This window comes from Sceloporus undulatus, chromosome 10, assembly GCF_019175285.1.
Source record: "Sceloporus undulatus isolate JIND9_A2432 ecotype Alabama chromosome 10, SceUnd_v1.1, whole genome shotgun sequence".
Taxonomy (NCBI): Eukaryota; Metazoa; Chordata; class Lepidosauria; order Squamata; family Phrynosomatidae; genus Sceloporus; species Sceloporus undulatus.
Genome location: NC_056531.1, coordinates 3,740,727 through 3,767,431, shown reverse-complemented (window position 1 = coordinate 3,767,431; position 26,705 = coordinate 3,740,727). Strand labels below are relative to the sequence as shown.

General features: G+C 44.8%; 2 protein-coding genes across 7 annotated transcripts; one reads left to right on the top strand and one right to left on the bottom strand.

The window, feature by feature from the left end:
• The first annotated feature begins 726 nt into the window (after positions 1-726).
• Positions 727-22,969, top strand: RILPL1 (Rab interacting lysosomal protein like 1). 5 transcript variants are annotated; one of them, XM_042441791.1, is made up of 9 exons: positions 727-1,761; positions 5,366-5,516; positions 10,051-10,169; positions 10,613-10,831; positions 12,436-12,611; positions 13,488-13,580; positions 14,486-14,533; positions 16,319-16,406; positions 18,959-19,099. In XM_042441791.1, exons 1-9 carry the CDS (start codon positions 1,468-1,470, stop codon positions 18,962-18,964), a joined length of 1,194 nt encoding a protein of 397 aa, XP_042297725.1. In that variant the 5' UTR covers positions 727-1,467; the 3' UTR covers positions 18,965-19,099. The 5 variants fall into 5 exon arrangements, with proteins under 5 accessions (XP_042297725.1, XP_042297723.1, XP_042297726.1 ...); XM_042441789.1 differs by lacking the exon at positions 16,319-16,406 and having other exon boundaries at positions 728-1,761; positions 18,959-22,969; XM_042441792.1 differs by lacking the exon at positions 14,486-14,533 and having other exon boundaries at positions 729-1,761.
• A 1,553-nt stretch (positions 22,970-24,522) lies between these two features.
• Positions 24,523-26,488, bottom strand: SNRNP35 (small nuclear ribonucleoprotein U11/U12 subunit 35). Of its 2 annotated transcripts, none has more exons than XM_042441901.1 (2): positions 26,442-26,488; positions 24,523-25,802 (listed from the first exon to the last, which is right to left on the bottom strand). In XM_042441901.1, exon 2 carries the CDS (start codon positions 25,797-25,799, stop codon positions 25,011-25,013), a length of 789 nt encoding a protein of 262 aa, XP_042297835.1. In that variant the 5' UTR covers positions 25,800-25,802; positions 26,442-26,488; the 3' UTR covers positions 24,523-25,010. The 2 variants fall into 2 exon arrangements, with proteins under 2 accessions (XP_042297835.1, XP_042297834.1); XM_042441900.1 differs by lacking the exon at positions 26,442-26,488 and adding an exon at positions 26,214-26,289.
• Between the last annotated feature and the right edge of the window lie 217 nt (positions 26,489-26,705).

Below are 26,705 nucleotides of genomic sequence, written 5' to 3'. Positions count from 1 at the left end.
GTGTGGACCGACACTTCCCACCATCCCCAACAGGATGGAAAAGAGTTGTACTGCAGCACATTCCTGAGCGCAAAAGACTTCCTCAGAGAATGGCGAGGGGGTTAGCTGTCGCCTCAGATGTAGGCTGTATCCACACTGCAGCCATAATCCAGTTTGACACCACTTTAACGGCCATGGCTGGGGGGGGAGATGCATGTGAAAAGTGCAATAACGAATGTACAAGAAGTCTTGTTTTTATCCATTTGAAGACAACAAGGCCTGTTTGTGTTGCCTTTAGGATTGCTCCTGGCTATATACAGAGGAAGCTAGCTAATTTCATTTCTCAAGACAGACCAGGCTGGGATACAAAGAGCCTGTTTCACCAAAGCTCTTCAAGCCAACAGTTGCAGGACCCAAACATGGATTGCAAAGGCCTCAGTGACTGGAAAAGGCTGAAGGAGGGAGAGGAAAAGGAAATAGCTGTGGAGAAGGGAAATTTAGTGAGAATTTGCACCACAAGAGAGCTCTAGTCCACTAAATGCATCTGAGGAAGTAGACTGAAGCCCAGGAAAGCTCTTGCTGCCAACTTCTTTCAGTCGTAGGCTCCTCTTGTCCAGATCCTTAGCAATGCTTTTTGGCACTCGTGTTCCTCGTCAATCGTCATTCCCATAAGCCACCAAATGTCAGGCTCAGAGTTGTGACAGAAACAACGTACGTAGTGAAGGCTCGGGACTGCTCCCGGTCCAAAGTTGGTTTCCTCGGGCTCAAAGGCAACCTCCAACATCAAGTTGGGCAACATGTTTGTGTGTTTGTGATGGCTGAAGGATGACTATTCCTGGTCCAGAGTAGGTTTCCTCCAACTGGGCAACGTGTGTGGATGTTTGCGTGTTTGTGAGACGGACAAGCTAGACAAGGCTGTGTGTGTGTGTGTGTGCAGATAGACACATATAGATATGTGTGTGTGTGTTTCTGTTTGTGATGGTAAACCAGATTTGGTTTGGAAAGCTCGGGACTCCTCAGCTTCACCTCAGACTCAAAAGCCTCAGCTTCAGCCTCAAGCTGGGCAACGTGGGGTTGTGTGTTTGTGTGACGGTGAGGCCCATTTGTTGTGAAGCGCGTTGCTTGCCTCCAACTCGAGGGGCCAAGCGTCCCGTAGCAATGTGGGCAAGGCGTGTGTGTGTTTGTGTTGTTGTTGTTGCGAGGCGCCATCCCTCGCCTTAACTCCTCCTCCGACCGTTTCGGGGCTGGCGGCGCTTTCTTCCCGCTCGGGCCTCCGTCCCCGTTCCCCGGAAGCCCCGCTCTGGCCTAGGGGCGCTCTCCGCCCAGGGGCCGCCCCCCTCGGGCTGGCGGGCCAGGCGAGGCCGGGGCGGGCGGGCCTTGCTTGGCTCCTCCTGCTCGGGGCAGGGCCTGGCGGAGGCTGGGCCTCTCTCAGCCGGGGCTCGGGGCTGAGGACTGGAGGGTTGGCGCGGGCCGGTCGGTGGGTCGGGGATGGAGGGCGTCTTCTCGGCGCCGGCGCTGGCCAAGGAGGCCTCGGAGCTGACGGTGATGGACGTCTACGACTTGGCCTCGGCGGTGGGCCACGAGTTCGAGCGCCTGATCGAGCTCCACGGCGGCGAGGCCTTGGCCCGCCTCATGCCCCAAGTGGTCCGCGTCCTGGAGCTCCTCGAGGTCCTCGTCGGCCGCAACCACCGCGATCCGGAGCTGGAGGAGCTCCGCCTCGAGCTCGACCGCCTCCGCCTGGAGAGGGCCGACCGCCTGGAGAAGGAGCGCAAGCACCAGAAGGTCAGCCCTCCGCGCTTCACCCAGACAGCAGCCACGGCTCCAGGCTCTCCGGGGCTGGCAGCACGGAGGCTGAAGAAGAACCCGGTCTGGCCCTGCTTTAACTCTGGTCTGCCTCAAGGCTCTGGAATTCTGGGAGTTGGAGTTTGTTGTGGGGCCCAGAGCAGAGCTTTAGCTCTTGTCTGGCTCAAGGCTATGGAATTCTGGGCCCCACAACAAACCCGGACTCCCAGAATTCCATAGCCTTGAGCCAGAAAAGAGTGAAAGAGGGGCCAAACTGGAGTCCATTGATGGGGAGCAGAATCTTGTGTTATTTGGCTCCGATTTGAAGTCAGAAGGTCCTGATCCCGGGAAAGACTTTCCCAGCCCCTGGTACCTTTCCTCCACAGAAAGAGAGGACCACTCATGCCCAGTTTGCTGATGCCCGGTTGAAGCAGCCCTCCTCTTGTAAAATGCCCATGAACAAGTCACAAGTCTATTTTCAGGGACTACAGTTCTCAGAATCCCCCATCCCAGCATAAGGATCCTGCCAGCTGGGGTCTCCTGAAGTAGCTTTTCCAAGCTCTGGTCAAAATAGGCTTTGCCTGGTCAGAAGAGAGCAGACACAGAAGTCTTCTCTTTCTCTTATGCATCTTCCCCAGGAAGGCACCCCCAGAAGTCACCCAAAATAGTGAGGCCTTTGGAGCGCCAACTCTTCCCCGGCCCTCAAAACTCTTCTCCAAAGTGGAGGCTCATGACTTTGAAGGACAAGGTCTGCGGTTGGGACAGTATCCTCAAAATAAAGGATGCTCCTGAAAATGGTTGGCATGCCTTCCAATTCTCACTGCACCTGGGTATAGTTCTGATTAGGGTTCAATCCCAGTTTAGGTCTGCCTTGGCACCTCTTGCACCTGCAAAAGCCCAAAAGTATGGCCTTTTCCGAGGTCCCTTTCTCCTCCAGGTGGATTCTAGCAAAATTCGCCTACAGGCAAGTGAATAAAGAGGCCATTTTACAATGAATTGCATTTATAACTGACTTCTCTCACCTCAAGAAAGTCAAGGTGATATACATAGAATCATAGAAACATGGTACATCCTCTTAGTCTGAGAGTTAGTGACCAGCCCAAGGTGAGTTTCTTGGCTGAGGAGGAATTTGAACTCAGGTCTTCCCAGCACTGTAATCGAGACACCCCCATTCCTGGCTCTGTAGTCCGCATTTGTTCTTTTTTGCCTGCATCTCTTTGCCTTTGTTCTTCCTAGATCTCCTTTTTGTTCCAAAAGTTCAAAACGTGTCCCTGGGTTTGAGAGTTCAAGTTCTGAGGACGTTTTGCTGGCAACCTTCGAGGAAAGAAAGAACAGAGCTTGGCAAAGTTCCTTTTTTTAGGCTGCATGTTCTTGAGCCCTTCAACCAGACATTGGAAGTTGTAGTCCCCCAGCCAGCCAGCCTCCAGAAGTTGTAGTCCAAAAGAAATAATAATAAGATTTCTAAACTGCAGGAGAGATGGGAAGGATGGAGAAGGAAGGAAGAATGGAACCAATGAGGAAGAATAGGGGAAGAAAGGACCTGGCAGTAGCAGAAAGTGACTCTGTATGTATTTGTTTATTTGTTTTCTGTTCACCTGATCAAATTATATTGTGAACCAACAGCATCGTTTGGTTAGCAAGAGGCTAAAGCAAAGTCAATAACCTCGGAAAGATCACGGGCCTTTGACTCACTTCTCTTTCTGCCCAGAATAAATGCATTATGTAACAATAGCAGAGCTGTCATCTCCAAGGGGATGAGAGCGACTCTTCCAGAGAGATCCAGAGGAAAATCAATGCTCATGCCCTGAAATTCTTGCGCCCAGAGTGTTTCCACAAGCCTGGGGTAGCATTGGCACAGTAACCCCGCAGTCTGGAGTCTGCTTCCATTGTTGTGCCCTTGGAACAAGTGTAGCTAAATTCGACATCCTCTTCTCTTTGCATTGGAGGAAACGTGGGGTGGGGAGCTCAGGAGCCATGGGTAATTCTTTCCAAAGAGAGTTTTTTCCTGGATTTGAAATGGTGGGCCGTGCATCCCAACTATTTCCTTCTGCACATTGCTCCCAGGAGCAGCATCGGGGAAGGCTGGGTGTAACTGGGTGGGGAGGGAAGGAAGGAAGGAGAAAGAGAAAGACTGATGGATGAAAATGGCCTTCTTTTGCTGTTGTGCCTGCTGGCATTTTTTTGCATGGGCTTGGTCCCAATTGGTGCTACCCAAAGGTACTTTTTCATTCCTCCCTGTTTAGCAGCTTTGAAAAGAAGGGAGGGTGGGAATAAAAAGGAGGAACAGGGGAAGGGAGAAATAAAATGAAATTGAAGGTTATGATCATACAACTGCCCCTGCCCCCCGTAGCAAAGGGAATATGATCCATTTGGCCTTATGGGCAAGATGCTCTATCACCCTCTCACACTTGTCATGCAGACAATATTCGGCTCTCCCAGTCGGGTTGCCAGCTGACTCGAGTGCTGCATGTTCCTGTGCTTTTAACAGTAGCAGAGAGCCACCAGTTAGGTTCCCTCCCCCGTTACAGCATGAAAGCAAGAGGTCTACTGACTTCTGCGTGAGAAGCTGCTGTTAAAGACAGAAGTGCAATGGCTGATGAGAAAGTTGGGAAACGTCAGTATCCATCATCCACCCAGACCCACCCAAATGCTGTCCTTTGCTGCTTGTAGTTGCTCCCTGTTCCTCTGTCACAGTTGCCTTGTCCTTCTGAGATGTAGCCCTTGGAAAACTTGGAAAGAGCTGTAATTCAGGTGCCCAGCACTTGCTTTTCTGGCAGAAGCTTTGAGATTCTCATTCCCTATCTCTACCAGGTAGGACTTGGAAATACTCAATAAAGGTGGGTAGAAGGTAGATCTCAATCTGTCGGTATATGACTGAAGCTGAGAGGGTGTGACTTTCCCAAGGTTACCCATTGGGCTTCTATGGCCAAGCAGGGATTTGAACCCCAGTCTCCAGAGTCCTGGTCCAACATCCAAAACACTACACCACACTGGTCCTCTTCTCAGAACAAATTCCTGGGTTCAGAATGAGTACTTTTTGCACCAGGTTCTGGTTGGTGGTTCTTGGGGTTCTGGTAAAACAAAAAGTGCTAAATAGATGCATCACTTGGCTAAATTACTTTTTTGGACTACAGTGCCCAGAAACCCCTAGGAAGATGATGGCTGGGGGAATCTGGGAGTTGTATTCCCAGACGTAACTTATGTACATGCCCAGTCCTGATGCAAACAATACTAAATTAGAAGGACTTGGTGTGAGCCAGCTCCTTTTGTCCTAAAACTTTCATATTTATTTATTGCTATGCCGATACCTCATCTTTCTTTCGTTCTGAATCACAGCCTAGGATCCCAAGATGGCCTTCCATCCAGGCCTTGACCAGCTCTAAAGCTGCTGAGCTTCTCCAAGGTTGGCTGCATCATGTGCCTCCAGGCTGTGGTTTTGGGATTATCTTTCTAACTGGAAGTAATTGATCAGAGCTTGGAAAAGTTATTTTGGACTATAGCTCGAGCTAATGGGAGTTGTAGGAAGAGAAAAATAACTCTTCTGAGTTCTGCATTTGATCATCTGGCTTTGTGAGGGGTAAGATGTGCTGTCCTCATCCTTTAGGAACTGGAGCTTGTGGAGGATGTCTGGCGAGGGGAAGCCCAGGATCTCCTCACTCAAATTGCTCAGCTGCAAGAGGAGAACAAGCAACTGATGACCAACCTCTCCCACAAAGACGTGAATTTCACAGAAGAAGAGTTCCAGAAGCATGAAGGCAAGTGGGTTTGGCAGAGTTGTCTCAACTATTGATGTGGCGCTATGGCTCTGCAATGCATGCTGCAAAGTACAAAAGGAGCAAAGAGTCTGCCCCAAAGGGCTTACTAATAATTTGCAACCTGGTCAGTGGATGATTGCTGAGCTTGGAAATATTTCTTGGGCCGCAGCTTCCTCATCAGTTAGAATCCCTCTCCGTCAGCATGGGCACGATGCATGCTGCCCTGGGCCACGGTTCTGGGTGTTGTAATCCCGTTCTGGGCACTGTAATTATTTCTGAGCCTTGGAAGATGGCAGAGAAAATAAAGGGGTTGAAACATGACCAGCTGCTCTATTCTGCTTTGGTCAGACCTCACCTGGAATATGGTGTCCATTTTTGGACACCACAATTCAAAAAGGATGTTGACAAGCTGGAGCATGTCCACAGGAGGGTGACCAAAATGGTGACAGGTCTGGATGGCCATCTCTCAGGAGTGTTTTGATTGTGTGTTCCTGCATGGCAGAAGGGAGTTGGACTAGATGGCCCTTGGGGTCTCTTCCAACATTGTGGCTGCATCCGCACTGTAGAAATAATCCGGTTTGACACTTCTTTAACTACCACGTCTCAATGCTATGGAATTTTGGGAAGTGTGGTTTGTTGTGGCACCAGAGCAGAGTTCCAAATCCCATAGCATTGAGCTACGGCAGTTAAAGAGGTCTCAAACTAAATTATTTCTGCAGTGCAGATGCACCCTATGATTCTAACTCAGCCTGCAGAATGCCCTCTAGTACTCAATATTAGAGGCTCTGGTGGTTTAGCAGCAGATTTCTTTTCTTGGTTGGCCACCTGCAGAACTGAGTGGCCAGTTTTGTCTTGCTCATAACTAATTTTAAATGGAAATCATCTTCTTGGTAGGTAGTGGGTGTAGCACCTGCCTTGTCAGGATTTAAGTCAGCTGTTTGGGTATGTGTGCATGTGTTTGTGTGTGCAGAGGAGTTGAATGGAACATTCTCAGCAGTCACTCCTTTTGTTCTCACAGCCCCCTGTTAGGAACAACCAGTCAATGCAAAATAGTCATAAAGTCCAGGAAATAAAATTTAAACTCCATTAGGAATAGAAAATAAGCTTCCTTTGAAATCCAGGCTGCCTCTCTTCTGTATAATTTTTAACACTTTGTCTGATGAGGAAGCCAGTGGAGCTTCAAAGCTTGCATCATGTATTTTGTGCATCTTGGTCGGCCCCATACAGGTATCGCTGTTGTGGATTTTGGACATTATTGTATTTTGTTGTATGCCCAACATGACTACCTCTGGCTAAATCTTTCTATTGTTCGTGCTGAACTCCCAGTGATCTTGAAATATCTGACGTATTGTTTACAAAAGTAAGGAATGGCTCTCCTGTCTCAACAGACTTGTCTGTCTTAGTTTGCCCTTGAAGAACATTTGCTTAGCTGTTAACTTTTGTCAGCGATCTTACCACACGTTTCTTTGGGTAGAAATATTACTGAAGCCCATGGATGATCCATGATGAGTTAAAAATGTACAGCATCCTGCTAAAAGTATATAGCATTCTTCACAACCTCATACTGTACATCGGTGGTATATTTATCTGTTGCAACTACATTGAAATCCCACCTTGTCACATTTTCCATGGTGCCATCATAAGATGAGCAGTCAAAGATTTCTAGCTCACCTTTTTTTTTCCAACTAAAGGAAGGTTTTCATATGAGGAATCAACCGAAAACACTTAATGGTTGGAGAGGCATAGACAGAAAAAGAACAATAACATTAAAGAGATTTTCCATATGGTTTAATAGCTAGCCTCTGGAATTAAAGGCTGAGGTAGCTGAACTTGTCTTACAAAGTCTTCAAAGCAACTCTGAAGTGAGAGCCCTACAGTTAGCCCTAAAGCAAATGCTGAATCAGGAGGCTGGCAGACAGTGCCAAGGCTAAAGCGTAGTTCAGCCAAGCATACTGGGTACAGAATAGTTGTGAGTGATCCTCTGGCATAAATATAAACACAGATGAAAGCCATAGAACAAGATGACACATGGGTTCAGTAGGCACACACCTGCCAGGCAAGGTATGATGCCCCAGGATCCTACTTATTGGGGTTCAAAGGAATATCTGGATTATTAATATCAAGACGTTGTCTTGTGTGACACAAGGGAACCAATTATTATAAGATCAGACATCAATAAGAAACCATCATTTCAAAGACTGCCAAGAAGCAAGGGCTCACCCAGCTTTAGAACTCTTTTATTAGGCTGCTTTTCCAATAACAAAAATATTATTTTCCAGTTTTTTTAGCTAAAAAGTCCTACTGGGCCTATTACAATTGTATCTCAGTTTTCTTCTTGTTGTGCTAGGACTGAGTATCTTTTAAACTCTTGAATTACGTTCTGTATTGTAAGGTACCGTATAGTAAAAGGATAAGCCAAGTTGGTCTCAAGAGTGATCTCAAATGGAAACAATAATTCACTGTAGAGCAATAGCTTGATAAATTCTAACACCTGCTCAGAAGTGGCATTGGTGATGGGAACTTTAGGGTGCATCTGCACTGTAGAAATAATGCACCACTTTAACCGCCATGGTGCCATCCTACAGAATCCTGGGGTTTGTAGTTTTGTGAGGCATCAGTACTCTTTGGCAGAGAAGGCTAAAGACTTTGTAAAACTACACATCCTAGAATTCCGTATGACGGAGCTACAGCACTTAAAGTGACATCAAACTGCATTATTTCTACAGTGTAGATACCCCCCTAGACATGCTAAAGCCCTGCCTCGCTTAGGTCTTGCAAAAGACAAAGATCCCATCCTGAGGAAGACCTGGACTAAGACATAATTTAGCAAGGTGGCTTACCTGACTCTTGTCTGCCCCACTTTTATTCCTCTTTTTATTCTTCTGTGAAAGAAGGTAGACTGAGAGTGAGAGACTGGCTCGTGGTCATTCAGAGTTTCCCAGCTCCGTGGAGACTTGAACCTCAGTTTCCTAAATCCTAGTCCCCTACATCATTCTGTCTTTCACACTGCATTGGTTCTGAAATTTTAATCTGGTTGCCTTGCAACAATATATGAGTATATGTCTCCAAATTGGGCTTTTCTAAGGGAAGCAAGAGACAGGAGCACCGACATTTTAATATGCTATGAGCAGAAATGCAGCTTCAGAAAATCTGATATTTGCTTGAGCTCCAGGGCTTTTATCAGCACAGGTGCTTTTTGAGCAGCCTCATGAAATGGGAGGAGGACTCACCTGCCCAAACACACCTGGCTAGAGAATCCTTCCTCTGTCCTACCAATTCTCCTAAGTAAAAGTGTAGGAAGGAGGAAAAAATATTCCCCTGCGACGTGATGAGTTCTACCTCCTTGACGCAATTGGTAGCTTCAGGTCTGGGCAGTTCTATTTGCAATTGTTCAAATCTTTGTAATGTTTTTGCTTATTTGGGTGGCAATAACAGAACCTCCAAGGGATAATGGTTATGTTGTGACTTTGTCTTTATTTTAAAGGAGCTATTCCTGGTTTGATTCTGGGATGCTCTTTGAATATTGGTAGTTGTGGGGCTGATTTAAGAGTCCATTTATACATGTGCCACAAAATCAGAAACTAACATGGGATGGGCAGTGCAGAAAAGTAGTCTTATACCATAGAGAAGTTTTAAAATGGAGATTATTTTGTTATTGTTGAGAAAGGAAAGGATTTAAGTTAGTTTTTTTCCTTCCAACAATGATAAGTAGTAAATTGGGGTGGGTTGCCATTTTCATTACAATGCTGGGGGTGGGAAGCAAACAAGCTTTGGAATGGAAAATATATATATAACAAGTGGAGCCTGTAATAAAGTATTAGAATGGGGAGTGTGTCCACACTGCAGAAGTAACCCGGTTTGACATCGCTTTAACTGCCATGGTTCAGTGCTATGCAATTTGGGGCTTTATAGTTTGTTGTGGCACCAGTGCTCTGTCAGAGTTTGATAGCACTGGGCTATGGCAGTTAAAGCAGTCTCAAACTGGGTTGTTCCAGCAGTGTGGATACAGCCCCAGATTTGCTGAGTCTTAAGAGTTTTATTGTATCAAGTACCTCAAGACCAGACCTTGGATGTAGAACCTAGAGCAATTGTAGGTGCACTTGCTTGGTCTAAATGTCTTTGTTATGTATTGCATTTCCACCATTTTTCCTGACACAACTCCTGCAGCATTAATGTTTATATGGCAGACATCAGTCCATTAGGTGCAACTTTCTCACTTACTTCCAGAGGCAGTGTGGGAAACCTGTGGATCTCCAAATGCAGCCCCTATCAACCAGCCTGGCTGGGACAGATGGGATTTGTTTTCTAAGGACATCTGGAGTGCTATATGTTCCCCATCCCAACTGCCAGTAGTTTGAAAAGCACCAACCTGATGAATTTCTGTCTGCCCTGCTAAAGTTGTCATAGTCCTGCCACAGAACAGAGGACTGTTCTAGTTGGGTATCATCACCAGTGTGGTCCCTTAACAGAAGAAAGAAAGTAACCTATGCTTACTCAGTGCTGAATCTCTCTTTCTCTTTCCTTTAACTATTAGGGATGTCGGAGCGGGAAAGGCAGGTGATGAAAAAGCTGAAGGAAGTGGTAGACAAACAAAGAGATGAAATCAGAGCAAAGGACAGAGAACTTGGACTTAAAAATGAGGATGTAGAAGCTGTAAGTGTCTTTCCCCTCCTCTTCCTTCTCTCCTTGATGCTTTCCTAAGGCATCTGGCTGACAGTTGCTGGGCACAAAATGGGCATTCTGTCCGAACTGCTAAGGCTATGCTTAAGGAGAATAGCGTAACCAATAAAAGTGACGTTGGAAGATTGCCTTGGCTGCAGTGAATCATTTGGTATCTTTGTTAAATCCTCCTGAAATGTGGGCTGCCTCCATGCTGTAGAAATAATCCCGTTTGATACCACTTTCACTGCCATGGCTCAGGGCTGTGGAATTCTGGGAATGATAGTGGGTTGTGGCACCAGAGCGCTTATTATTATTATTGTTGTTGTTGTTGTTGTTGTTATTACTTCTATCCCACCTTTTCCCCAATCTGTTTTAATAACGGAGGATTTAGTAATTTATATATTGGTTGCTGCTTTTCTTCCTTTCTCTTGCAGCTTCAGCAGCAGCAAAACAGGCTTATGAAAATTAATCACGACCTGCGCCACCGAATCACGGTTGTGGAGGCGCAAGGAAAAGCTTTGATTGAGCAGAAAGTGGAGTTGGAGGCATATCTACAAACCAAGGAGCAGGAGATGGGAGCACTGCGGGCTGAGCTGGGAAAACTCCGAGAGAAACTGCAGGGAGAACCTAGCCAGAACGGAGAAGAAATTCCGGTAGGCAGAACTTTGTTCCCGGTCCGTTTTTAAAAGCCCTCCCTTTGTTCGCTGCCGTGGTCATCATTAAGGCTGCATCCGCACTGCACAAATAATCTGGTTTGACACCGTTTTGACTGCCGTGGTCCCCATGCTCTGGAATTCTGAGATTAGTAGTTTGTTGTGGCACCAGACCTCTTTGCTATAGAACGCTAAATGTCTCACAAGATTACAGTTCCCAGGATTCCATAGCATGGAGCCAGGGCAGTTAAAGTGGTGTCAAACTGGACGATTTCTGCAGTGCAGATGCAGCCTAAGCATGGATTGCATTTACAACGATTACAACGAGTTCCTTTGACTAGACCGGCATCTAGTGCTTGTCTCCCTTCCCCCTTGCAATGCAATGTTAGTTATTAAAGACACAAGCTATTTGATATGCCCAAGCTTCTGTACTACTGAGGAGGTTATGAGGGTTGGGAAATTTGGCTGCCTCCTGTTTATGTCTGAGCCTTGAAGGGTGGCAATGAAGTTGCACTTAGATGTCCCCAGCAAATTGAAGCTGTTGCTTAGGTGAGAAAATCATAAATCTCTGAAGTCCACAATTGTGAACTGTGGTCTTTCAAGGACATCATAGGACAAAAATGTAGGGCTGATAGTATTTTTGAAACTCTTTCTCTCTGTTCCCCTGTGCCTAAATTCCACAAACAAAATACACACCCATTCCTGATCCAGAAAATTTGATACAGATTCAAACATCAATGCAAGGCTCGGCTTTGATCTTTTCACATACTTAAATGGTTTTCTCTATTTTTCTAACAAAGAAGCAGGTGATGGGTAGAGGTCGGTTGTGCTGGTTGAAGAATTCTGGGGTTTGAGGTCTACGAAGGCAGTTTCTAAGTTCTGAATAACAATGAGAACAGAACTTTTAACGCTAAAAGGCATGGATTTTGTTTTGATGGATCCCTTTGAAGGATTAATAAGTGCACGCATGGACGCCTGACCTGGATTAGAATCCTAAATGTGAGATGTAGTGGGAATGAGGCCTTCCATTCTCTGGCCTAGATTTCAGTACAGTTCCCCTTAGCCCCCAACTTAACAGAAAGTCCTTCCAAGAGAAAGAGAAAGCCTCCTAACCCTTCCCAAACTGCTAGTGATGTTGTTAAAGTGTCATCAAACTTGGTCCTCATTGATACAAAATATTCTGGTTTGGATGCGACTGGTGCCCCCATGGTATGGCATGGTTATTCTTGTTAGTGAACTTCAAATCCTAACAAAAGGAATCCATGTGTGGAGTGCCACATTTCCAACATAGGCAAAGCACTGGGGGCAGGGGAAGACAGAAGGAGGGGAATAGCTCTTTCTTCCTTTCTCCCCAGCAATGCCAATATATAGTTCTCTTCCTTCGCCTATTTATCTAATGTCTCCATTTAAAGCAGGGTTGAGAGACTTCAGGTCCCTTGGGGTCCCCTATATGCCTATGCCTCCCTCTCCCTGATGCCACTATTGAGGTTTTGGGTTTTTTTAAAATTTATTAGTAAGATGATTAGCCCCTTTTAATGCTAAAGCGACATGTAAGCTGGACCCAAAGTCAAGTGTTAACTTGAGCGTTCTGCTTGGCCCTTCAGGTGGAAGAACCAAACAACGATGACTATATCTTGGAATCGGAGAAGATGGCCATGGACTTGAAAGATCCCAATCGCCCCAGGTTTACTTTGCAAGAGCTGCGAGACGTTTTGCATGAGAGGAACGAACTGAAATCTAAAGTTTTTTTACTGCAAGAGGAGCTGCTTTATTATAAGAGGTGTGCTGTGGTTTTGTTTCTTTTTTCAGCTTCTGTTTTTTGCAGTCTGATTCTTTGCAAAGTTAAGCAAGCTAGTGCGGATTTGATTTTCGAGGTGTCAGAGTGTCAGTCAGTTCTGACATTCAAGTCCGTTCCGATTTATGGCGACTAAGCTGACCCTATCATGGGATTTTACTGGCAAGATTTGTTCCGAGGAGGTTTGTCATTGCCTTCCTCTGAGGCTGAGAGAGTGCGACTTGCCCAAGTCAGTTGGGCACCCAGTGAGTTTCCATTGCTGTGCAGGGATTTGAACCCTGGTCTCCAGGGTCATAGTCCAATGCTCAAAGGATTACACCACGTTGGCTCTCATTCAGCTAGGTTTACTTTTAAATTAATCAATGGCTAGGGAGCCCAGGAAAACTGAAGAGAAATAACCTCAGTTTTAATCCTCATTCCTTCTTGCCAGCCTGTGACCAGAATCCAATCGGTGTCTAAGCCATGGTCCTCTATGGAAGCATTTGGACATTTTTGTCTGATGCGGAATGTCTGCATTCAGTTGTGCATTCAATCACACAACTTTGCCGTTAAACACAACAGATGTGCAGCTGATGTCTAACTCCGCTGTTTAAAATTCAGTGTATGGTTTGAACAAGACAACTTTTGTTTGTTTTTAACTATAATTCACTGCAACAAACTACACTCCCCAGAATTCCATAGCACAGAGGCATGGCAGTTAAAGTGGTGTCAAACCAGAATATTTCTGCAGTCTAGATGCAGCCTCAGTGGCTTTTTGCACTACCCTGTCCTATATTGATATTCACAGGCACAGGTGAGAGAATGTTATCTCACTGTGATAGAATTTGACATATAACTTGCATATGTCCTCTGTTTTTAAAGCGATGAAGTGGATGAGGAAACCAGATCTCCTCAACCGACAACCATAATGAATTCCAAACCAACCACTCAGCAAGAATCTGGAATCAAACGGCTGTAAGTAAAATCTTTTCCAAACATGTCTTTAACTTTGGGGAATTTGCTGGACTCTCTCATGAGTGTCAATGCTTTTCAAAAGGCTTTTGTAAATAATTATGCTCTCCCTCCTCTTTAAAAAACAATAAATGCTTTGAACAAACATATAATGATACAGATCCCACCACTATTTCCTTGTTTAGCCCTCCTGTACTTTCCTCTTTATTGAACTTTATATTGTAAGCTCCTTGGGGCAGGGATCTCTGTCCATTTCTACTCTCTAAATTACATTGTGCAACAATGGCCCTATAATGACATTTTCTGAATGTGCAGATTATTTCCTCCTGTTTAATGAGTAAACAGAAGATAATTCCAGACTAGAACCAAATATACAATAGACCCTCCACATTTGCAGATTTGATTATTTGCGGTCCTTCAGCAAATGTGGAAGGTCCACTGTAGTTGGTATCATAATGCAGTAAGAGGTAGTGCCAGGGGATGCATACATTTAGATACTTATTACGTTGCCCTGAACATTTCCAAAATTAGTCTACAAGCTTGCTGGGTGTTGTTGTTGTTGTTGTTGTTATCTTATATGTCCCAAACCAAATTCAAGTAAACTTACCATGTCTAACAATATATATTATACATTTCCTTGGTGTTCTGTTTCTTCCATTGTTCCTTTCTCTTGAGACTGTAGTGATGGCACCAGGGAGGAAAAAATGGCAGGGCACAGAACTAAGAACAGCTCAAGTTGTGCGGAATCTGAAAAAGAATTCACGCTATAAATCCACACTAACTTCATCTTGCACCATATTTTCCCTGAAAGAGGCCCTGTTTGATTTTGATATAGTTAGAGGTTTGCTTATGGTAGCCACATTTTATTATTCAGTTATAATTTGTTTCTTTCCTCCATGTAAGAACAGGGGTCCTGCAATGGAGGGGGCAACTCCCCACCTCACACAGTTGCCAATGTAAGCCTGGCATGGTACATTGATGGCATAGTTATCTCTGATGGAGGTTGAAAGTGGGAAGGAAATTAATAAACATCAATTTTGGAGCAGCATTTGTTTGCTTGCTTTTTTAAAAAAAATTATTTTAAAAAGGCCAACTCTTCTCTATGTAGTTTTGTACAGTGAGCAGAAAGCAGCCTTTTGTTTTCAAGGTTGCCTCGCTCATTTGTTGCTGGCCTTAAAAAATAAAGGAGAAAAACAAAAGCCCGTGTGTGCCATTGCTGGATGAGTGATGCAACCAGCTGAGCTGGGGAACTGTGGAAAGCCAGTTGGGAATAATAATAACTGTGTGTGCTGTTTTCAATGCTAATAATAGCAGCTCCGGACAGTAACTCTGTCAGGAGCCGTGTTTAGCTCAGAAGCCAAAACAAAATCAAAAAAGAAGTGGTGCTTGGGTGATCTCAGCTGTGTCCTTAGCTAACATGAGGAAGGCTGCAACAAAATGGTGTAGTGCATTTGTTCAGGGTTGCAGCCACAAAACCAATAGGAAGGGAAAGCAGTCAGTATCCCCCTAAAACACCAGAGATAAATCTCCAAGTCTCTGTGGTGCAATACTGTGCCCCAGGGGCCATAGAAGATTCCCCTCTTAGATCTTGGATGTGGAGCTCCAATCCAGGAGGAGGAGATCCAGTTTCAGATACATGTACCCTGCCTCTGTTCTTCTTGGCTCAGAATGGCTGGCCTCGGTGAGCATAGGGGAAGGATTTGCTTGGTATGTAGCACTGGAGGGTGCGAAGGATCAGCTGTGCATCTGCTGGATCCATAGCTCTCTCATTTCCATCTTCATCCCCAACATGGAGAGGACCTTAGACTGGCCTCACAATAGTAGCTTTGAAATGCGGGCATTTAAAAAAAGAATTAAAAAACTAATTAAATTGCGGGGGGGGGGAGAAAGCACAATTAAATAGTATATAGTTTGAAAGGTGAATCACTGCTCCTGGAGGTTTATAGGAGAGGCAGTTCAACCTCTTTTTTTGCCAGAAAAAAGGCAAGCCAAAGGAATCCGGAGGTGGAACCACAAAGACACCCTTGGAGGCTGCATGCCTCCCAGGACTGCCCTTTGCCCGCACCTGCCCTAGAATTTTTTATCGGGCTCAACATGTTTCAGAAATGCAAATAATACTGCTATGATACAGCTTTTCTCTTCCCAAAAATCTCCACTGAGCTTTTAGGCACCTTCCTTTGCTAAAACAAGCAGACTGACAGTCTTTAGCAGGGCTCTCCTGAGGTTCAGAGGCACCTTTAGACATCCAGAATGTCCCGAATCCCAGACCATCAGCTATGCTGGCTGGGGCTTTTGAGAGCTGAAGATCAAAACGTTTGGAGGGTTAGTAATACAGAATATTTTCCCAAGCCTTGTGACAATACAGTTGGCTCTCTGTAGCCACAGATTGAAGCATCCATGGCTTGAAAATGGCCAGAAAATATATAAATTCCAAAAAGCACACCTTGATTTTGCTATTTTCTATTAGGGACACTCTTTTACTATGCCATTGTATTTAATGGGAATTGAGCATCCACAGATTTTGGTATCCACGGGAGTCCTGGAACTAAACTCCAGCAGATACCAAGGGCCCACTGTACATTCCTGTGTGGAATATACTCCTCACTTAACTCCCATGTTTCTTCTTTTTTGACCTTCCTTCCTTCTTTCACTCCTTGGTGTGTATGTGTATTTGAATACCTTTCCTGTCTTACTTAAGTCTCATATCTTTTGTGTGTGTATGTTTGTACTTTTCCAACCAGGATCTTTACAGCTATAATGCCCATGGTAGCTGCCGGACTGATCCCCGATGATCCCACATTGCAGCCAATAAGAAGACTTATGTCCCTTGTAGGAAATTTTCATTTTTAAAAATTGGTTACTGTGGAGTTTTGGGTCCCCTATTTTGCGCATGATGTGCTGCTCTTCCTCACTTTTAACCCGGGTTGTATTCTCATTGGCTGATTGTGGGATCATAAAACATTAATTTCTATTTCTATTTTTATTTTTTGGAAACGTGGCCAATCAGAATGCTCCTTTGCTGCATGCTATGCCCACTTAATTTTGGAGACGTCCATGTTCAGTTGCACATTGGTCTACTTTGGTACTGAGCGCTAATGTCTATTAGACGTACATAAGCAAATATAAGGTCAGTTGATTCAGATGATACTCAAGCCACTCCTCTGCCTTTTTGGCCTCACTGGCATCTTAGGCTGAGAGAGTGTGACTTACCCAAGGGCACCCAGTGGGTTTCATGGCTGAGGAGGGATTTGAACCCTGGTCTCCAGAGTGGTAGTCCAACACTCAAACCGCTGCGCCACTCTGGCCTCTCTAGCCTTACTGAAACTTATTTGCCTTTGCACTATTTGTTAACATTTTATGAGTGAGCCTTTCCCTTCAAGAGTTAAAATTGTTTTAACATTCCCTAATATCAGGAATGGCCTAGCAGTCATGGAGGGCTGTGTGTGTATATGCTTTTTGGATAAAGAAAAGCCTGTTGATAGCTTATATAGGAGCATATTAATCACTGATGCAGTTTAATCCTGCTTTTCAATGCCTGCCTACTGACAGATTGCAGAAGATTTGTTTAAATCACATTATTTGATTTGCTTCAGGTTAAATACTTCATGTAGTGCTGACAAATCTCAAATGTTGGCATAATCCATCATATTTACATGTCAGCTTGTGATTAGGCTCAAATTGATATCAGATACTGAAAGAGGAGTGTGCAAGTATTACTGAAATGGGCAGCTTGGGATGACAACCTAAAAATGCCTAAAAAGTATTCCACAGTGGAATGGAACGGAACAAAAGATGTCAACTTTTAGAAACTTGGGTGACTACACCATGGATGTATCCTGTCCTCCTTTCTGGATTCTAGATTCAAGGGTTCTTTTACCTGTGACTGTCTCAGAGAAGATGACTAGATGCTTTGCTGTGCCAATGTAAAATCAAAGCAATTCAGATTGCAATCCAATACTCACTCGGAGTAAGTGCACTGAATTAAGTGGGTGTTTCCTCTGAGTAGGCAGGCATAGGATTGCATCAGGAGACTACTAACCATATAACCCTATGCTGCTTCATATGCTGAGTAGCTAGCTTTTGGGCTCCAGTGCTTTAGACTTTGATTTTATCCTCTCCATGCTGCATGCCTGGAAAACATATCTGGGATAGCCATATAGCAAAGTACAGCAATATCCAAAATCCACAGAACAGTGATACCTTTATGGGGTCAAGCAAAATGCACATTACACATGTTGCAAGCTTTCGAAGCTGCACTGGCTTCTTCAGCATGCAAAGTTGTTAAAAATCATACAGGAGGAAGAAGAAGGGGGGGGGTGATGATGTTAGTTATAGCCCTGCATTTGATCAAGATGTTGTGGTTGCTGTCTTCAGTTCAGATGGTATGGAGGGGTATTCATGCAGGTGGGCCCCTTCTCTTTCTGGCCATGTGGCTACTGGGAGATTCAGTTCAGGTAGTAAGCTTTAAATTCCCTTAGCAAGAGAAAAGGTGATCCAGTTTGTCACGACTGCGGCATACCTGTTTTTGAAAATGCGGGGATTAAGACATGATTTCAACCCACCTCCTACCCCAAAAACTATAAGAGAAACTACTGGAGCTATTAAATTTATTAGGGTCTTGATAAAATCAGTTTGTATAAGACTATCAATTGACTCACAGGATGAGCTGGGTATTTGAATCTTAGTGCCAAAACACATTGCAGAAATAACCCAGTTTGACACCATTTTAACTGCCCTGGCTCAATGCTAGGGAATTCTGGAAATTATTGTTTGGCAAGATATTTAGTCTTCTCTGTCAGAGAGCTCAGGTGCCACAACAAACTACAATTCCCAGAACTCCCTAGCACTGAGCCAGTGTAGCTAAAGCAGTCTCAAACTGAATATTTATGCACTGTGTTTTGGACCTTAGCTTCTGAGGTCCAAAACACCTGAAGAGCTTTCAGGTGGCTGGAATGAGCTCTGTGCTTATTAAAATCATGCTGTTTGGACAGAATTTGACCTTTTTAAATAACTTTAATTACTATTGATGAATGCGTTAATAGCAGGTCATACAGAAACTGCCCTCTGCCCCACACAGTCAGCACATTATAATTTATAATTGCTATATGAATTGCTCACTTGTAGTTTAGTTCAGTTCCCATAGAAACAGAGCAATCCCTTACAATGAGTAAGGACGTAGTAGCTTTAGACTTCTCTGGGTTCACAGGGCTGCATTGCCAAATAAGCGAGTGCTACTGGAAACAGTCCGATTTTGCCTGCACTCTTAGCCTTTGGTTGTGTATTTTGTGTCGCTTAAAACTGACTGCATTTTTTCTGCTCTAAACTTCAAGGTCTTAACCTGTGCGGTGTCTCCCCCCACCCCCTTTTTTCCCTTTTGTAAGGTTTAGTTTCTTCTCCCGAGACAAGAAACGGATGCAGGCAAGCCAGCGAAATGTCCCCTTCCAGGGTTCCTTTGGTGAATGGGCCGACTCTAACAAAGACGATGTATACACCGAACAAGGCCTGGAGGCCCTGCAACACCTGTGACTGGAAGCAAGTGGTGTTTGGGTTACGGTGGTAATGGCACGTTAAAACATGGAGGGACCCAGGTAGCCAACTGTGTCCCCGCACCCCATTCGTTTGCCTTATTCAGTTGGCTACGGGGCTTATTTTTCCCCCACTGATTTGCCACAAGGGATTCCTTAACGTTTACTTCTAGTGACTGCACTCCGAAAACTAGACCCGAGTCTCTTTAGCAATGGCTTTGTATACTCTGGTGTAGCCACTCTTGCTATGTTATTGGCCACACGTTCCTTTAAGAAGCCCCTGGACTGTTTGACTGTTACATTAACTTCGCCTAACAAAACTTTCCTTTAAACCAAAAAAGATGGATGCCATTGCAAGAGTTACTTCCACATCCAGTTGCTCTCGTTGGACGCTCTTCTCACCCAGTCTGTTTGAAAAGGGCATTTCTGGATAGCAAGGACCTTCCCTCCTCCTTTCTTCCAAGGACTCTTGAGAGAGTCTTTGCTGTTGTGCTTAAAGCAGGTCCTGGGTGCAGCTTTGGTGGCACATTCTTTTTACAGAACGAGCCCATGATGGAAACTGGTCTGACACAAAATCCTGGAAATTGAATCACTCTCCAGATGGGTCAGGACTGTGTATTTTTGGTTTGTTATTTATAGTGCCTACAGACATGATTTACAAGGCAACGGCGCCTTGCACTTTGCTCTGTGATATATTAACAAAAACTAAAACCGCTGAAATCCATGCTAACCTTTTTTTAAAGGATCTTCTTAACGCCTCAAGTCTTTCCCCCTTTTTTCCCTGCAAGGCGATCTCTTTTATGAAGCACGCGGGTCTTTTACTATCACAAGCTTCAGGAGCCGAAGTCAACTTTTAAGCGGATTTCTTCCGTCTAATCTGGTTAAGGATCTTACCTGGATCCAAACAGCCCTTTGAGGTGTGCCCACTATAGCACTGGGGAAGGCCAGTTTGTATAGAACTGTTCCTGAGAGGGCTTTGGTGCATGGCTCATTGCACATTAGTATTTCATCAGGACAGTCAAGCTACCTTAGCTCTTATTCTGAGGTTTTTCACCTCTGCACTAACACTAATTTCACCCCAGATCTTTCTGAGAAGGCTTTTGTACCATTTGGCAAGGGCAGGGAATACCTCTTTACGGTGAGCGTAAGGAGTCTCCACATGACCTCCATTATGCATTCAGAAAGATCGGAATGGACACTCCTTTTCTGGTCAACCAGTGTGGAAAAGCTCCTTTTTTGGACTACAAGTCCCAGAATACTCCAGCCAGCATGGGCACTGGTTCTTGGTGGCCATACATACCTCTGGTATCTACCTATTCACTGTTGTTGGGATGAACCACAACCTACAACACCTCTCTTCCCATTTTCCATCGCTGGTAGTGCCCTCCTGTTTTGCAGTGGTCCCATTTTGAGTCTGCTTCTGTCAGCACTTTCCATCTGATTTTGCTATTAAAGGAAATGCTGGCATCCCGTTTTGCCAACGTTTAGAGTTTTCCTTTATGGGAGCATGGCCTATGGCCACAGTGGCAAGAGGGAATGTTGTACCAGCCTTCATCCTGCTTCTACTCTGTAGGTTCGCTGGATCTCTGAAGATTATTGGTGAAAACTCCAATAGTTCCGTACCTAAGACTTAAGAGCTGGAAAGTTCCCTGTTCAAATCTTTCAGCCACAAACCCATTTGGTGGCCTTAACCAGGCTGCTGTTAATACCACTCTATACATTGGTCAGCCATACAGGGATAAATATAAGGGATAATGAATTTTCAGGGAGTGTTATGGTTACTGATCTGTTGGAAACTTCACCACAGCGCTGTACAGACACGCAATACTATTCTTGTCCTTACCCTCAGTATTATTGTATGTGATCAAGGCGTGTATCTTGTTTTTGTTTTTTTTTTTTAATTTAAAGAATTCTATCTAAATAGCAATGGTGAGTTTGTAAAAAAGTATTTATGTTACCAGTCCAGCCCTCCTGGTTTACTTGGGGTTAAATTAGCTGAAGCTGCGCTAACTCCTTTGGCCCTATATCAATTGAAATCCAATAGGTTTGCCTTGGTTTGGTTGTGCAGGAAGCCGACGTCAGCTCCACAACGCACTGTATTTAACCATGAGTGCCAAATTCTATTCCTCCGGCAGCACCATCCAATTTCAGAATTTTGTGAGTGTGTAAGTTGATCCTCCACCCCCCCTTCCCCGCCATTGGTGTGCAAGCCAGAATTCTGCTTGAATGAAGTGAGCAAAGTATGTCCCTCCAGGAGATGTTGGAATGCAGCTCCCAACATCCATAGCCAGCAATGGTGATGGATGCTGGGAGTTACAGTCCAACACTTTATTTTACCTACTTTGAGATAAAGTGCAAGTGGTAATATAGCTGGAGTAGGCCCTTTGCCACACTTGGGAGGGGTGAACAACAGATACCCCAACTGAGCGCTGAGCTGGCTCTGCATCAGCTGATGCAGAATATGCATCATGCAGCCACCTCAAGCAGCAGCTGCTGAGTATCACAAAGAGAAGCAAACAGTGTGTTGTTTGATTTGTTGTTCCTGCATTTTTACTCCCAGAAACAGGGAAGTGCCAGGATATTCTGGCTCGTGTGCCAAATTAATTTGGCTCATTTTGGGTACTGTGCACCTTGCGCCACTTGCTGCTTGCTCTCTTAGGCAGCAAAATGTCATGGGTTGGCCCTGCTTTGTATAGCACCTGTGCAATTTGGCCTTAATGCTTCTTACATTTTGTATGTTGGTTGGGAGAAAAGAACTGATGTTTTGTTTTAAAGCTTCTCTTCTTGGGATGAGGGCCTGATGCTGCAGGGCTGTGCAGCCTGAACCAAAAACCCTTTTTTAAAAACAGTACAGAAAGCGACAGCAAGCTGCTTGCATGTGGCCAAACGTATTCTGTTTTGAGTAACCTCAGTATCAGAGATTCTCCAGCTTAAGGTGTGATGCATCTTATGTTGATGTGTCCCTCCTTGAAGGGACTGGCTTTTCCAGTTAAAAAGAATTAAACTCTAGGAGTGTTTGGCTTTGAAAGCTGATACCACTCACATTAAGTAGTCCTAAACTAGAAGGACCCGTGCTCCCATAGGATGTAAAGCAGATGATTACTTTTAGTTAAAGAAAAAACTTGCTCCTTAATCTAAAAACCTGATCCCAGACATATTTAAATAAAAGCTATTAAGAAAACAGGTTTGCAATCCTAGACACTCTGAAGAGTGGGAGCAAGCCTCATATAACTCAATGGTTCCCACTGCCCTTAGTATGCCAGCATACCAGTAGTAAACAAATTACTGAGTTCTCTAAGACAGTGTTTTTGAACCCCTGACATCCCAGAGGTTTTAGACTTCAACTCTCAGAAACCCTAAGGGTTGGCTGTGCTAGCTAGGGCTTCTGGGAGTTCGTCCAAAACATCTGGCAAGCCAGAAGTTGAAAACCTCTACTCTAGAACTCTTCACATTCAAAAGTGGATGGAAAGATAAAATAAGTCATTATGTTAAAGCAACATTTTTGTGCAGGGGGGGCGGCTTATAGCCCTCCAGATGTTGGACTTGAGGTCCAAGTAACCCCAGCCAGGCTAGCCAATGGTCAAAAATTGATGGAAGCTGCTCTCCACCAACTTCTAGAGGGCTACAAGTTACACTGCATGAGAGATTTCACATAAAGTGAGATTGAATAGAACAGACAAACAGTTTTGTAAGAAAACACCTTCTCCACAACCACAGGGGAAATATATTCATCCCCTCGCATTTGCAGCTTTGACTTTTGCGGATTTGATTATTCACGGATTTTATTAATAAACTCTGTGGTCAACTTTAACCAAAAGTCACACTGAAGGACCTAGAGATTCCTAGAAATAGATAGATAGGAGAGAACACTCCACTAGGCATTTGTAGCTCCTCTTTGGTCATTGTCTGGCAGATGTTGACCACAGAGTTGCACCAGAGAATCAAGAGATTCCTAGACAGGTGTTCTCTCAGGTAAAAACATAGTGTTTTTGTTATTTGCGGTTTTCCCACCTTCACAGGGGTCCTGTGCCCCTAACCCCAGCGAATGTGGAGGGACAGGTTTGCTCCCTGCTGACAGAGGCCCGTCTGCTGGACCTTCCCACTTGATAGGTTTGTTTTTTACTAGCTTGCTAAAAAAGGATTTGCCCTGCATTTCCATTCTTGGCTTACAGAGCTTTGCCTCCTCCATGAGTGGCATGGCAACTTAGAACCTGCTCAGTAGGATTGTAAATTTTCTTTTAGGGCAGTGCACTTGTTTCCTAGGCTATCCGAAAACCTAAAGCGGTCCTCCTTCAACTTGGGGCTCCCAATCTAAGTTGGATTGCCACTGTTACACCCAGTATAGTCAACCCACAAATAGAAGTTGGATGAAGCAGTACAGTTCCATTTCCTGACCACTAGAACTCCCATTCATCCCATTCCAAGAATATAGGAGGATACTCCAAAGCTTGCTTCTTGAATAATCAAGAGGACTAGAGAACCCTGCTTTTTAAAAATGGTGGCTGACTCTCAGGAACCTGAATTCCCCCTCCTAGCTGCTAAATTCTGTGTTGATATTGTTGGAGCATAAATGCATGGACTAATATACAGAAGCGAGGATAATGAGTAATAGTTGTGTTCTGACTTGTCACTTTTTGAGCCAATTTGTTTGAATCCAAACTCAAAGAAGAACATAGACCTCCTTTCCTCTATCACTACACTCCCCAAAGCTAGTTTATGCTCTAGTGACTGACAGTTCCAAAAATGCAATTGTTTAGTAAGGCCTGCCACATTGGATAAAGGAATGGACACAACTATAGGATATGCAAACTGAGTGAATGTGTGTCTTTATTCAAGAGTCAGGGTGTTGCAAGGTAAAAAGGCAATAAACAGGGTTTAAAGGGGATGGGTGGGGGGCTATGTCAATTGTAGATCTTTTTAACCTTCTAAATAAACTATTTCTGAATTAACTAGAGGCTGTTTGTGGTTTTTGCACAACCTATGAAAAACAGTTTGGCCAAATATTTGGTAAATTAATCCAAATCAAGACATAAAATTCAATGTTGCTGCACATCATGGGCATCACTGCCTTCTTGAATTCCCACCTCCTTTTTCTGTGCTGTCGCCTTCTCATCACCCTAATGGGCTGAATATTTCTTAGTCTCTTTAGCTACCATTTCCCTCCTTTTAGCCAATTTAAATCCATCCGTGAAGCTGAAGGCTTTCATGGCCGGCATCCACAGTTTTTTGTAGGTTTTTCGGGCTATGTGGCCATGTTCTGGAAGAGTTTATTGTTCCGCCAGCAGCGTGGATGGCAGCTTCATCTCTGAACGCATGCCAGCCACAAGTGCTGGCAACAAATGTTGGAATACTCTTTCAGAAACATGGCCACATAGCCTGAAAAAAACCCCCCCCCCCATAACCCCTATTAAATCCCTACCTTTCCCCCTGCTTTCCCAGAATTAATTTTCCTTCCTGTGGACAAAAGGAAAGCCCCCCCCTTTATCCTACCCATTGGAACCCATCCCCAAACACTGTTGTCATCAGCACTAGGAAAAGTTACTTTTTGGACTACAGTTCTCAAATTCACCCAGACCCTGACATGCTGACTGGGGGATCTTGGAGTGGTGCTGAAAAATGTAGCATTTTCCAAGCTCTGCATCCAAGCCATTGCTATGCTATTTTACAATGCTTGGCCACGTTTATTAGACAGGGTTAAGAGTGCAGAATGAGACAGTGAGCACAAAATTGCTTAAGAATTTACTAACTCTGCAACATGGTACAGGATGATGAATCAAACGTGGGGTGGAGTGGAAATATGAACACGCCAGCCCATCATCATGAATGGTTTTCCAAGTTTGGGCTCGGTTTTTTTTTGGGATACACAGTTTCAGATAATCCACTGGTGTTTTTCAGACGTCATCTTCTATCACTGTCCATCTTCATCCCTCGATTTCTTTGAGGTGTGCTCCCGACTTCGGTCTTTCCTTTCTCTGTCCCTTCCCTCTCTTCCCCTGTTCCTTTCCTCTCTACCATACCGCTCTCGGTCTCTCTCACCCCATCCCCGAACTCGGTCCCTTTCAGACCTCCATTGTTCTCTGCTCCTTTCATGATCCCGGTCCCGCATTTTCCAGTCCCTTGTCCCTTCCCTGGACCAGGCTCGGTCTCTTTTTTCCACCGACCCCTCTCTGTAAAAATCACTTTTCATAGCAGGCAAATTAATAGGCTTCCGGAACGGTCGGTCCCGACCTCCAAACCGCAGCTGCCCTGATTCTTTTTTGCCCCCAAAGCCGCCCCCAAGCCGCCGAGGAATCCATCCTTTGAGAGTCCTCTCCAGCTCAAAGTCGACAAATATCTCCCGTTGGTCGATCACCAGTCTGTTGGCATCTCGATGGGCTTTGAGAAGGGCACGCTCCTCTTTGTATTCGATGAAGGCATAGCCCTTGGAAAACCCGGTGACCAGGTCTCGGACCAGACGGATCTTCCGGATGTCTCCGTAGCGGGAAAAGACTTCCTTTAACTTGTCCTCGGTGGTTTGCAAGCTGAGTCTGGCAACGAACAGCGTGAGGTGGGGGTCTCCCGAGACGCCTTTGTTGGGAACGTACCGGGCCAACATGGCCCTCCATACCGCACGGTCGTGGGGTTCCTCATCTGTACCATCAATGCTTCCGGCTTTGAGGGGATCATACTCTTTTGCAATGGGCGCCCACTCATTCATGGTCTGGAAGGGGAAAAAGACATTGTTCAACAGCTTTAGGATTCCTAATTTCACAGGACTGGAAGAGATAAAATGAAGACCCACCGGACTTTGATCTCAATCTATTTTATTAACCATTTTATTGGGAACTGTTTTTTTAATGGTATTTTAGGGTGGGAGGGAGCTAGGGGAACTAGGATCTAATCTGTCCTGTCATGCCTTTATCTGTTGATACTCATGTTTTTTGAGTATCTCCAAAACAGGGAGAGGCGGGATACTATTATTATTATTATTATTATTATTATTATTATTATTATTATTATTATTTGACCTTTACCAATTAAAAAAAGGTAAAGTTTTAATTTGTATGTTGTATTTTAGGGCAGAATTCTTCCCTGGGGGTTGCCATGTCCCCTTAAAGGCCCCCACAGCTACCTCCTGCTTTAAGGCCAGAGCCTGAAGGCTGCTAGGTCCTCTTTCTGGTTCCATCAGATGCTGCTTTTCCAGCAGAGACACCACAGTAGGCCAGGATACTGTCCCCCCCCCCCCTAAGGTGCTAACCCCATTTTTCCTCTCTTTCCAAACCTCTGGCCTGAGGGTGCTGCAGGGACCCCTGGCACCCCAACTCCAGGGACTTGGAAGGGAAGGAAAAGGAATACTCACCTTCCAGATATTAAGGCCGTGTGTTACGAATCGGGCGGCTGCGAATGAGAAACTACTTCCTGGCCTGCGGTCGCGCTAACTATTAAGGGAGGTGGCATTTGTGGCGAATCCGCGGCTGCAGACGAGAACTGCTCCTTCTGCAGCGAGAAGGCAGTTTCTCGTCTGCAGCGGCTTCGGCCCAATGCACCTCCCTTAAACTATATTCCTCAACTTGTAACCGCTCTTTATTTCTTTATTTTGAGGGAAAATATTTTAAAAGGCGAC

What these genes read in the sequence shown, in the direction of transcription:
- RILPL1 (XM_042441789.1), top strand. Translation starts at nt 1,468, where the DNA reads ATGGAGGGCGTCTTCTCGGCGCCGGCGCTGGCCAAGGAGGCCTCGGAG. An exon ending in AGGAGCGCAAGCACCAGAAG is followed by an intron (nt 1,762 to 5,365) that starts GTCAGCCCTCCG and finishes CTCATCCTTTAG; the next exon opens with GAACTGGAGCTTGTGGAGGA. An exon ending in GAGCTGCTTTATTATAAGAG is followed by an intron (nt 12,612 to 13,487) that starts GTGTGCTGTGGT and finishes CTGTTTTTAAAG; the next exon opens with CGATGAAGTGGATGAGGAAA.
- SNRNP35 (XM_042441900.1), bottom strand. Translation starts at nt 26,267, where the DNA reads ATGGAACCAGAAAGAGGACCTAGCAGCCTTCAGGCTCTGGCCTTAAAG. An exon ending in CTCTGGCCTTAAAGCAGGAG is followed by an intron (nt 25,803 to 26,213) that starts GTAGCTGTGGGG and finishes TTCCCCTTCCAG; the next exon opens with ACCATGAATGAGTGGGCGCC.